Source organism: Zootoca vivipara, chromosome 2 (assembly GCF_963506605.1).
Source record: "Zootoca vivipara chromosome 2, rZooViv1.1, whole genome shotgun sequence".
Taxonomy (NCBI): Eukaryota; Metazoa; Chordata; class Lepidosauria; order Squamata; family Lacertidae; genus Zootoca; species Zootoca vivipara.
In genome coordinates, this window is record NC_083277.1 from 104,747,266 (window position 1) to 104,759,602 (window position 12,337).

At 45.6% G+C, this 12,337-nt stretch overlaps 1 protein-coding gene across 2 annotated transcripts; it reads left to right on the forward strand.

Annotated features, from left to right (window-relative positions):
* The first annotated feature begins 589 nt into the window (after positions 1 to 589).
* PYM1 (PYM homolog 1, exon junction complex associated factor) lies at positions 590 to 5,780 on the forward strand. Of its 2 annotated transcripts, XM_035103924.2 has the most exons (4): positions 609 to 655; positions 1,672 to 1,791; positions 2,957 to 3,050; positions 4,763 to 5,780. In XM_035103924.2, the coding sequence occupies exons 1-4, from the start codon at positions 625 to 627 to the stop codon at positions 5,274 to 5,276; spliced, it is 759 nt and encodes a 252-aa protein (XP_034959815.2). In that variant the 5' UTR covers positions 609 to 624; the 3' UTR covers positions 5,277 to 5,780. The 2 variants fall into 2 exon arrangements, with proteins under 2 accessions (XP_034959816.2, XP_034959815.2); XM_035103925.2 differs by lacking the exon at positions 1,672 to 1,791 and having other exon boundaries at positions 590 to 655.
* Positions 5,781 to 12,337: the final 6,557 nt, after the last annotated feature.

Sequence of the window (12,337 nt, forward strand, 5' to 3'; positions counted from 1 at the left end):
TTTGACTGGCCTCCACTGTTCCTGTCAAAATAAGGAACCCAGGCTAGGGCTACTTAGGCCAGGCTTGGGGAACTTGCTGCCACGTAGGAACCTGCTTCTATTCCAAGTCGTTCCTCCGGTTAACGTGGCTCTGTATTGCCAACACGGGCTGGCAGCAACTCTCTGTAGTTTCAGGTCGCAGCTTTTCTCCAGCCCTACTCGGGTGCCACTGAGGCCCGAACCTGGCACCTTGGTGCATGCAAAGCATATGTCTTCCTAACTCCCACCATCCTTGGCTGAGGCCAATGGGAAGTGGGAGACACTACGAGTCCCAACAGCATCGGCAGCGCTGCCTTAGGGGTAAAGTTGAGACGACTCCGCTTTCCACCTCAGAAACACGGGGTTTTGCGTTCTGACGTGCTTATGACGATTGTCGGCGACGTCTATCCAGCCCCTGAACTTTCCGAAACCCTAGCAACGACGCCGTTAACCCTTCAACGAAGAGAAGGCGCTTCCTCAAAAACAAAATGGCCGCAGAGCCGTTTCTCTTTCCCCGTATCCTCCCCGCCCGCACACTCTCTTCTCCCAATTACGCCACATCCGGAGGCGGAGGCGACGCGACCGGAAGTTGGTCGCGTTTCCAAGATGGCGACTCCCTATGTTACTGATGAAACCGGTGAGTGGCGGGGAGCCGCGGCTAGGATGGGAGGGGGGCTCTCGGGTGCCGGCGTCCCCCTCCCCGCCACCGCCACCACCCTGCCTCACCCCAACCCCGACAGGTGCCTCGCCCCACCCCACCCCCGTCCGTTCGCCGCGCTCCTTGGTTATCCCCGATATGACGCCCCTCCCCTTCTCCATCCTTGCTCCGCCTTCCCCTTCCATTCTGCTCCGCGACCACGCCCCCTCTGAAGGCCTTTCCCGCTCCCCGGTTGCGGCTTATCCCGCGCTGCCTTCCGTTGTGGCCCCGCCCCTCGGCTGCGGTGGTCCCGCCCCCGCGGCCGTTATAGCCGAACCTCCCCTCAGTCGCCTCAGATCCCTCTGGCCGGAGGGTGGAGGCGGGTTCTCCTCTACGCCTTTCTTTTAGGACCGGCGGTATTGAGGAACAGCGACGGCGGTTAAGCATTGCCTGCGGCTCGCACTCTAATCCCCCCGTCCCTCTTTATATGAGGACAGTGATGGTGTATAAATCATGAGACCCTTAATCTCAGGGTCATGGGTTCGAGTGCTGCGTTGGGCGAGAGATTCTTGCATTGCAGGGGGTTGGACTAGATGACCCTCGCTGTCCCTTCCAACTCTACAGTTATATGGTTCTGACCTTGCATATGGTGACTCTACCTGGTCGCTCCCTCCAGTGCCAGATTAAACCCTGTGGAGGCCTCCAGGCGATTGAAACCTTGCAAATGATCTCCTAATACCTTTTTGTAATTTTCTTTCAAGATCGCGTCAACGCATCATTTTGATCCGTTGTTACAGGGCCCCTAAAAGTGCCCATTTGGTAATCTGGCACTACCCTCCCTCCCCGTTATGAACTATGTGGAAGCAACGCAAACAGGTTTCAGTGAAGCTACTCCCACCCTGCCACCCCGTATCTAGCTTTTCCACACACAGGTATCCCCTGTTAAGCCAAATGCTGCTAGGGTTTTAAGACTGCGAGTGATTACGGGCCTCTTTTCTCCCACACCCAATACCAAGAGACCAGATGCAAAGTAGGAAACTTGGATAGTTGTGCAGAAGATGAAATTTCAGCAGGGATGGAAAAAGCTGCACCTGCTGCTGCTGCTGCTGCTGCTCTTTCTCCTCTAACAAATCAAGGTACAGAAGAAGCCTTTTCCTCAAATACATATGTAGTGGCAAGGCTTCGTTTTATTTCTGTTTGCTTACTGCATTTATATCCTGCCTTTCCTCCAAAGAGCTAAAGCAGCACCCATGGTTGTCCTTGCCTTTATTTTATTCTCGCAAGACCTCTGCGAGACAGAGGTGGTGACTGGCCTAAAGTCAGCCAGAGAACTTTGTTGTTGAACGAGGATTTGAACCCAGTCTCTCATACCGTAGTCATGCTCAAACTGTTACGCTGCCTAGGCTCAAGTGACCAGTGCATTGTGCACCCTCTGACAGATAATAGTGGTGCAGTTTTTTTTTCTTTTTTCCTACATTGCATTATGGTAGTTCCAATACTCTTCCCCATGGCTTCTAGTGAATGAAACGATTTGTGTGCGTCAGCATATGCTGGGCACTTGCATATTTCATCTTCAATATGGAATTTAAAATACTGAACTGATTTACTCTGCGATCCTTGCAGTAGCCCTGTAAGTGAAGTGTTATTGAAATGTTAAATGTCCTGCAGCAAGAAATTCGCTTGTGGGATAATCAGATGGGATGAGCTGCAGGAATATTTTCACATTTATTTCTGCCTGCAAGCTACTTCCTAATGGGAACATGCAAAGCCGCTAAATAAAGTATGGTTCAAATAACTTGACTTGTTTGAAACTGATGTGTCTTTTTATAGTTTTGCTTTGGAAATGTTTTTATAGTAATTTAGTAAGTATATTAAATAATTCTAAAACCATTTCCAAAGCCAATTTCCATAGAAGCAAAATTCCTCTCGGAGGCAGTAAAAATCAGAAATCAGTATGTATAGGCTAAAGCTCCTCTATTGGCTAGCAAGGGTGATTTTACACCTTAATAACTGTTGATATTTATTATTGTGGTACTGTATATTTTGGGTTTATGGGCCGCAATAAAGCTGTGGGTGGGTGTATCAAATTTAGGCATATGTTGTGTTTTGCTTTTGCTTTTTTAAAAGGTGTGATACAGCTTCATTGTTTGCTGCCTTGGGTGGACATGGTCCAGAAAGGTGGCTTATGAATATTTAAAATAAATATTCACAGGATTTTTTAAAACACTGAAAAGCCCACATGATCACGTAGACATACATAAAGATAGGGTATCTTTTCACAAATATTTTTGAATGTTTTAGGGAAATACATCGCTTCCACACAGCGTCCAGATGGCACCTGGAGGAAACAGAGGAGGGTAAAGGAAGGCTATGTTCCCCAAGAAGAAGTGCCCGTGTAAGTTAAACACTCATCTCTGCTATCCTCTCTTTCTTTTTTTTCTTCTTTCTCCAAACAATGCATTGCCCTAATTTGGTGCAAGCAAAGGGTACATTGCTTGGTATCTTCCCAACAGTACAAAGGAAATAATGTAGAAGGAAATCTGGAAATTTGTGTGGGGCCCATCTATTGTATGTCATATCTTATCTGTTTACACGTATATGTAAACACAGCTCCTAATTCCATTAACACGATTCTATTTTTATGTATTTAATATCAATTTAATAAACTACTGTTAATGTAATTAGGAGCCAGCCATGTCGAGCATGTAAACAGATCAGATGTGCCATACAACAGACGGACCCCACACCAATTTCCAGATGGTACAGACCTATGCTCCTTTCTCCATTCCTCCCATTTTACCATTTGGTACCTTCCCTTCAATCTCACCTTCAGATTATGATTATGATAAACCTAAATATCTGAAAGAGTGGCTGGGGAAACCCAGCCACATGGGTGGGGTAGAAATAATAAATTATTATAATAAGAAACAAAGGACAATCTTGTTGAAACTTGTTTTTCAAGGAATATTTTCTCCCCACTGGCCTCTTGTTATTGAAAATGAGAACAACGTGCAGTTCTGTTTAGGCATTTTGCATATCTGCAGTTAGGACATCACAAACCAAACAGAAACTCCTGTCTCAGTAGTTCTCAGTGTGAAGGTGCAGCAGGAAGGAATTGCAGCAGGAATGGTAAACACACTTGTGTTTGACTTTAGATACTCTCCCCCTCAATTTAAATAAATACATGGGGTGAGATCCAAAGAGCCACCAAATTAGTTTTGTGCCGCCAAGGAAGCTTGTTTCTCAAACCGCTCAATCTGCCACAGTGGGAATTTCAATTTGGGAATTTCAAAAGCAATTTGCAATATTGTCAGGTATGGGGAATGGTTGTCAACATTCTCCCTAGGCACTCCCTGGCCACTCAAAATTTGTGTAAGGTATTTATTTATTTATTTGGTTCCATCCAGTGGTCAGGGACAACAGGACTAGTAGCCCTACAACATCACGAGGGTCCCAGGTTCCCCATCACTGCCCTAGGACCAGGTGATTTAGTATCATAAATAACATTAATGTGGCTTTATCACCCATGTCTTTCTGGCTTTAGAGACACCATTGATGTATCAACAAAAGTGCGCCGAAGGAAGCCATCTATACCAGGCTTCGAAATAAGTAAATAAATTCTGTACCTGCCCCCCTACCTTTTGTAGGTGCTCCTGCTGCACTTTCCTCACCAATCAATGTTTATGGGGCTTCCCCACCACCAACAAAATAACAAACCATCATAGCTAAAAACATCCCTTTAGACTTGGGACGGGCGTTTACTGAAGCAATTACCCCAGACTGCAGTATGCGCCGTCCATCTGAGAACCAAAAGGTGGCATGGATTCTTCAGGGCACTTGTATGCAGCTGCAAAATCAGTGTCTACCCTAAGTAAGCAGCTGCACAGACCATCACTCCTTCCCCAGCACTTGATGCTGCAATATCTGCTGCTTTTTTTATGGAAATGAGCTGGAATTACAAATGGACAATTCTATTATATTTTTAGGGGCTCCCCTGCTCTCCTTTCTCATAGAAGCACTGAAGATAGGATTCCTCCCTTCCCCCCCCCACCTCCTTGATTTCGAGTACTGATAGAAGAGAGTTCTGATAACTTTTGTTCCATGCAGGTACGAGAATAAATATGTGAAATTCTTCAAAAGCAAACCAGACCTGCCTCCGGGCCTGAATCCTGAGGCCAACCCCCCGGTGGCCAGGCAAGCTTCAAAAGGACCAGAAAGTGGTGAGATAGGTCTCTCCAAGACGGCCAAGCGGAACCTAAAACGCAAGGAGAAGAGGAAGCAGCAGCACGAGAAAGGGGATCGTGATACAGAAGATCTGATCCAGTCATTAGAGAAAACGACCTTGTCAGTGACACCAGGCAGCAGTGGGGATGCTAAGCTGGCTGTCCCCGACGGTAGCACAAGGGCCCCTGCAGGCAGCGGTGATTCCTCATCTGCCACAGCCAACTTGGAGAAGAACAAGAAAATAAAAAACGTGAAAAAGAAATTGCGGCAGGTGGAGGAGCTGCAGGCACGGATTGACTCTGGGGAGATCAAGCAACCAACCAAAGAGCAGTTGGACAAGCTGGCTCGAAGGAAAGCTTTGGAAGAGGAACTCGAGGACCTGGAGTTGGATTTGTGAGGGGTTGGAATTTCAACCGGACATAGTGTGCATAGGAACAAACCGTCCCCAGGGGAACATTCTGAGAACTGTGCAACACACAGACCAGAAGAAGCTGTCTTCAGGCTCTTCCTTTGTACCTTTTTATTTTATTTTATGTTGGGTGCTGTCTGAATTTTTAAAAGTATTTCTTCCAGCTATTGATGTGTTAGATACCTGAGGACTCTAAAACCTATTTGCCACCCTCCTTAAATTTCCTCCTAGTCTCTTCCTCCCTGTTGAGGTGGGTGGCTGGGAATGTCATGGCACAGGGGGGGGGGTGGCTTTCAGAGGAACCTGAGTGGGTGGAGTGTCCCCTATCTTCCTTCTCCCTGCCCCTGTATAATACTCAACACCTTTATGTTCTCTGTAGTGGCCACTCCACCTCCCATCTTCTCTTCTTCCTCATTTTTAAAAGAGATGCAATAATAAAAATTGCAGTAGTGATCTCTGCGTCTAGGATGTTCTTCCTCCCTTTTAATCCAAACAGCCTCTTGGTCTAAAGCTTGTTTTTTATATATATATAAAAAAACACCCTTGTACACCCTTCCCTTTTTTAAGCTGGTAACTCAGTTAAACTATTCTTTCGGGTGGCAATTGTGAAAAAGGTAAAGTCAGCGTGAGGGGTTGAAATTGAAGCTGCCAATATTGTAATGTATATCTGAAAATCTATGGTGTAAGGTAAAGGACCCCTGGACAGTTAAGTCCAGCTTTTCCGAGTCATGTGGCCAGCATGACTAAACCGCTTCTGGCGCAGGAACACCACGACGCGTGCCGGAGCGCAAGGAAATGCCGTTTATCTTCCCGCCAAAGCGGTACCTGTTTATCTACTTGCGGTGGTATGCTTTTGAACTGCTAGGTTGGCAGGAGCTGGGACAAAGCAACGGGTGCTCTCTACCGTGTAACCACATTTGGGACACTAGTTCCCACATCTTCTGAAGGATATTGTGGAGCTGGGAAAGGTATGGAAAAGGACAACCAAAATCATCAGGAAGCTGCTCTACTTCCCCTGTTACCAGGCTGGGAAACTTCTGGCCCACCATAAATTGAACTACAATTCCCCTCATTTCTGACCATCACTTGCTGACTGGGCCTAATGGGAGTTTGGGATCCATCAGCATCTGAAGGGCCACAAGTTCCCTATCCCTGCCCTATGAGGAAGGGTCAAATGCGGAGAAAATGGGTTAGAGACCTTTTTCTTCCTCATACTGTAATACGTGAGCGGAGTATCATTCGATGATATCGATTGGCAGTAGATGAAAGGACACATTCAAGAAAGGAATTCCGTGCCATGTGTAGATTTATGGACTTCGCTGCCACAAGATGTGTTTACGGCCACAGGCTTAGAAGCTTAAAAGGGGATTAGACACATTAATGGACTTGTCAAAGTATGATCCCTATGAGTTATGGACCTGCTTTTCTGCCCGGCTGTGTTTAATGTTGCATCTTGGACTGACAGCCTTAGTACACAGCCTCGCTCTATCTCTGTTCATGAGCAATGAGCTGAAGCTCTTAAAAAGCGAGTAGCACTGAGTTATCCACCCATCCTGAACTAAAAGACTGTACACTGCTCCTCTGCTAATCATGTTCTCTCCCAGCAAACATAAAAGCAGGGCTGGGAAACCTTCAGTCGGAGGGCCGCATTGCCTTGTGGAGGCCACATGCCAGTGGCAGGCAGGCCCAGAAACAAAAGTGTTTAGAGCAGGCTTCCTCAAACTCGACCCTCCGGATGTTTTTGGCCTACAACTCCCATGATCCATAGCTAGCACAACCAGTGGTCAGGGATGGTGGGAATTGTAGTCTCAAAACATCTGGAGGGCCGAGTTTGAGGAAGCCTGGTTTAGAGCAATGGATGAAAATATTCCTTTCGTTTCTACACAAATTCGCACTTCTTGTGTTCTCACACAGCCAAGCAAGAAGCATCAGAGTTCAATTATGCATTCTAGACAGGCAAAAATGCCCAGGGAGGTGCAGGGTATGGTCTGGGGAGAGGCCTGGAAGGGTACATTTTACCCCTGGGCTTGAGGTTTGCCATCCCTGCTCAAAAGAGAGGTCGGATAATGAGAGAATAGGATTCCATGTCTTGCTCTTCATTGTCACTGTCCAGCAGGTGGCACCAGAAGGTCTTAGTTGTGCAACATCCCAATAAAGTATAGTATATTGTTCTATTACTAGAGTGTTGAGCTATTTTGCCCTTCCTGAACCCCTCCATACATACGGTAGGGGGAGGTAGTAAAGGATCCCCCCCTTTTTTTAGCCGAGAGGGTGAAATGCCAGTGCTGGTTGGCAGATTCTGTAGCTGTCTTTTTAGGTCAGTGTGGCTGGCGGTGGATTTGGGGAGTATTGCTGACCTAGTTCCCATCCCAGACTCTTGATTATTTTCCAACCCGGCAGCATCACCACCCAATCTTCCAGGGCACTCCATGCTCCATATTCCTCAGGATCATTACAAGTGCCAGTCACTGAGATCATGGCTGAGAATAAAACGGAAATTGCACCAGTGTGGAAAAAGCAAGATTCCATTTGTGTGTGTGTTTTTCTCGGTTTGCACAGCTGCCATAAGTGGCAAGAAACTGCCGTGCACTTGAGGTTGAAATCTTGCCCTTGGGAGACTACTGCCCAAATAGCCAAGGTTTGACAGCCTCTTTGTTCAAATATGGTGCTTATCACTTTAAAAGCACTCAGAAGAAGGGGGCAGTTTTTGATCCACAACAGACAGGATAACGGCTGGCCAAAGGAAAGATTAGTATGGAAAAGTGAATGCAGCCGCTGCTTCTCCCACCTTGCTTCTCGGTCAGGCTGGTTAGCTCCCCTTTCTTTTTCCACCTACTTGAACCAAAATGGATGTTCACATTTCTGGAAGCAGAGGGTGGTTGGTAGAAGTGGTGTAGGCTGGGAGTTCTCCCACTGAATCAGATGAAACAGAACTGGCACACTGGCACCTGTCCCTTCCAGACACGTGATCCTCTCCTGCCTTGTTTTAATTTCTACTGAAACCTCTGTTTTGAGATCACTGCATTTTATATCTTGCTGTTCCATCTAAAGAGCTTGGGGTGGCATCTATATTGTTCTGCCCATCCCTGATGTTTGACTTAACAACCTTGTGAAGTCAGCTAAGCTGAGAGATGGTTTATTAGCAGGCCTAAGTTTCACGGCTTTGGGGATTCGAACCTGCGTTTCCTTGGCCCCAGTCTAGCTCCTGCTCTGCTCTGGTTCTCAGAAATAGCAATAAATGATCCTCAAACTCATTTCTGCCCAAGCTGAGCAGCATGCAAAAAGCCCTCTTAACTCTGCTCCCATGTGTGAATAACAGCTGAGGCTTCGACAGTTGCCCATCAGGAACAAGCAAGAAATTTAATACTGCATCTCCCTCCTGTACATCACACTGAATGAACAACAGCTTAGGCTCTGTCAAGAGTTCTCACCTGCTCATTCCTGCCCAAATGACTACCTCCTTTTTATAGTACTGTGTCCATATACATTCACAGTTTGCTGACGTCTGTCTGTGGATCGTTCCTTGCGGTACATTTCGTGTTGCGATGATCCAACACATAGTCATAAACAGGCGTGGAAGACTCTGGATTTTAAAACTTTCTGCTCAGTTTTTATTACCCAAAGGCTTTGACAGTAGTAGTTCAAGTAGCAAACCAATAGTAAAACAGGCGTCATTTCACCAATGCAAAAACCAGTGGTTCTGCACATACACACTTGTCTTGCCATACTCTCCCCAGGCAAGCAAGAAGGATTATTACACTTCAAGGATACATTCCAGCCTGGCAAAAGCACTTGAGGATGCAGAGTCAGGCCAGCGAATTGTGCAATCTGGAGAGTGGCATGGCCTATAGAGAGACCCAAGTGCCTTAAATTCTCTTGCATGCCTGCTATTACCCCTATCCTTGTGAACCTCCCCCTTCATGCTATTTGCACACCTGCACATTAAATGCAAATCGAGTATGCACTTCACATAATGTCACGTTGGGCTCTCAGTGTATCACCAGTTGCAATTTGTAAGCATGTTTGTGAGGTTAGAGCAGGCATCCCCAAACTTTGGCCCTCCAGATGTTTTGGACTACAATTCCCATCTTCCCTGACCCTGTTAGCTAGGGATCATGGGAGTTGTATGCCAAAACATCTGGAGGGCCGCAGTTTGGGGATGCCTGGGTTAGAGGATGTCAAACCTGGATTCAGTTCCTGTTGTGTCATGAAGCTTGCTGGATAACCTTGGGCCAATAAGTATTCACAGAATTGTTAGGATAAAATTAGATATTTCTTATGTATGTTGCTCTGAGCTCCTTGGAGGGACAGGGTGCCTGCCTCATGTGATCCATAAATGATAATCATTTATTTCTCCTTAGTTTTGATATTAAATAACTGAGGGTAGCCTTTTAGATTTTGTTTCTGCCTTGATTTTTTAAATAATTGGTTAACTTTTATTTACATTATTACCCCTCCAATTTCTAAAACAGGAAATGCTGTTTGTTTGAAGAACAGATAGAAAGGAGGAGGAGGAAGAAACCCACCCTGTTCTTTCTGAATGTTGCCAAATTTTCTTCACACAGCATCTTGTTTACTTCCCATGATAAGGATCCCTGCGTGTATTGCTGAAATTAAACACAAACATTTTGGATAACGAAGTCTAGCAGGCACATGTTGAACTTAGATTGCATAGGCTTGTTTGTAGGGAGCTGGTGCTGGGAATGCTGGACAGGGAGGCATTTTGAGCCCTTTCGAATATGATTCTGCTTGGAGAAAAGCCAGCTCATTATATTCTGCTGACTGAGATAGACAAGATGGAACCCCCTCTCCACATAGAGTTGTCACCCAGACTATCAGTTGAATCTTATTTCAAAGCTGCTGTGCTACTCCACACACACCACTATCCACTGCCTGAGGCAGCTACCTTACTCTGCCTAATGATAGGGCCGGCTCTAGATAAGAAAAGCATCAAGATTTCTGAGAGGAGCTGTATGTGCACATTCAGCTGTCTTACAGTGAGTCAGACCATTGGTCTGTACATAGGGTTGCCAGACTCAATAGAGGACAGGACTTCTGTGCCTTTAATTGCCCTGCTCTCTTTTGAGTTTGGAAACCTTAAAGAGAAAGAAGCAGACCCTTTGCTTGGAAATTAAACAAAGGGTCTGCTGGTTTCTCTTTACTAAGGTTTCCAGACTCAAAAGAGAGCAGGGCAATTAAAGGCACAGAAGTCCTGTCCACTATTGAGTCTGGCAAGCCTATTCTCACACAATGCAAGTTAACCCTTCTTCTGGATTGCCCCCTTACAGAGTGATAAATATACAGCAACATGTCTCTCCTCTCAAAACCTCTGTGCTACAGATAGCTACATAACCAGCTGTGCTCTCTAATGCCCTGTTTCCTCATAGCTTGTCATTCTTGTCGTAATAGGTTTTTATTTTGATTGATGCTTTGCCCCATCCCCAAGGCACAGAGCAAATCACAAGATTTTATTATCTTTTTTAACCTCATAATGGCTAGTGTAACAGCAGAGAGAGGTAAGTGAAGAATCTGAGTGTTACAACCGTTGTCATCCATGAGGGGCTACTGCAAAATAAAAAGACATTTTCAGTAATGTGCAGAGGCCCATTCTGTTTTATCCCTCATCTGTGCTCTGGTTATCTCTCATCTCGGTCATTGGCTTTCCAGCATTCTGCCTTCAAGGAACACTTTCCACACGGGCTTGTCTGCCATAGGAACCTCTGAGCATTGCCAAGGATTCTGGGGGACACTTTAGTGTGTGCACCCATTTCATATGGAACACGAGTCAGCCATGTTGGATCTACACTATTGTTCTGCATGAACCGAGATTGTACCCTAGAACAGGAGTTTTCAGCTTATTCCATCTGGGAGCTATCATTCACCCAAACATATTGTTACATGCCACCCAGGTCTCTGAGCAGCAAGAGATTCCAGGTGTTTCTTTTGAAATCAGGCACAGCAGAGACTGTGGCGTCTTTATTATATATGATTTATTTATGCACATATTCAACCTGAGCCTATGATAGAGGGACTTACAGTGTTGGCACCCCAATAGGTTATTCATTGCTTCTCCCATAGCTGCAGCCATGGATTCAAACAGTAATCAAACTTGTTCTAAAAGGTGGCTCTGACCCTCTCTCCAGCTTGCTTCGTTTTTCAGACTACAACATCGCTGCCAAAACCCATTCCTGATCTCAGTTCGAAAACTTTGTTCCTCTCTTCAGACCAACTTGGAACTGAGGAAGCGGCCCCTCCCATTTCCCCCCTGGCAGGAAGACCCCCTCTTTCTGGCTTTCCTGATACCCCATCACTTTCCCTTTGTATTTGATTAATGGATCATCTCCCAAGCCATTTCCTGAGCATGGGAAGTTGGTATGAACTGTGTTTTAACACTTCACTAAATCCATTGTCTGGCAGCCAATTTTAACACTCCAAGCTTTGATTAAATTCTAACACCTATCAGACCTAGGAATTTAGGGGGTTCTGGAAGCTAAAAACCCTGGCACCCAAAACTCATAACAATGTATTTAGGAACCCAGTTTGCATGTGCATCATAGACCTGTCTCCAAATAATTCCTGTTTCACATCTGTGCATAGCTGCCAAGTTATCCCTTTTTTTAAGGGATATTCCTTTATGCTGAATAGGCTTCCTCATGAGAAAAGGGAAAACTTGGCAGCTATGCATCTGTGAGATGAATACATTATTTCTAAGACAAGTATTTTTTTTAATTCAGGGGTGAAAATAGACTTAATTGCTTGCATGAATGCCAACATTTTTATTACTCTGGTGGTAAAAGCCCTGCTTTCTTCTCTCCTTGGTAAAGAGGCGGGCTCCTTATTCCAGTCCTCAAAAAATGGGTATGTGCCACTCATGTTCAGGCAGGTTCTTGTTGCTTGTGGTAAATAATAAATGCCTCCAAGTTACCAGGCAGGGAAACTTAAATAAATTGAAAATAGGAGTTGGTATTTTAGCCCATCAGTGTGCCAAAAATGATTTTAAAAAATTCCTTCCAGTAGCATCTGAAGAAGTGTGCATGCACACGAAAGCT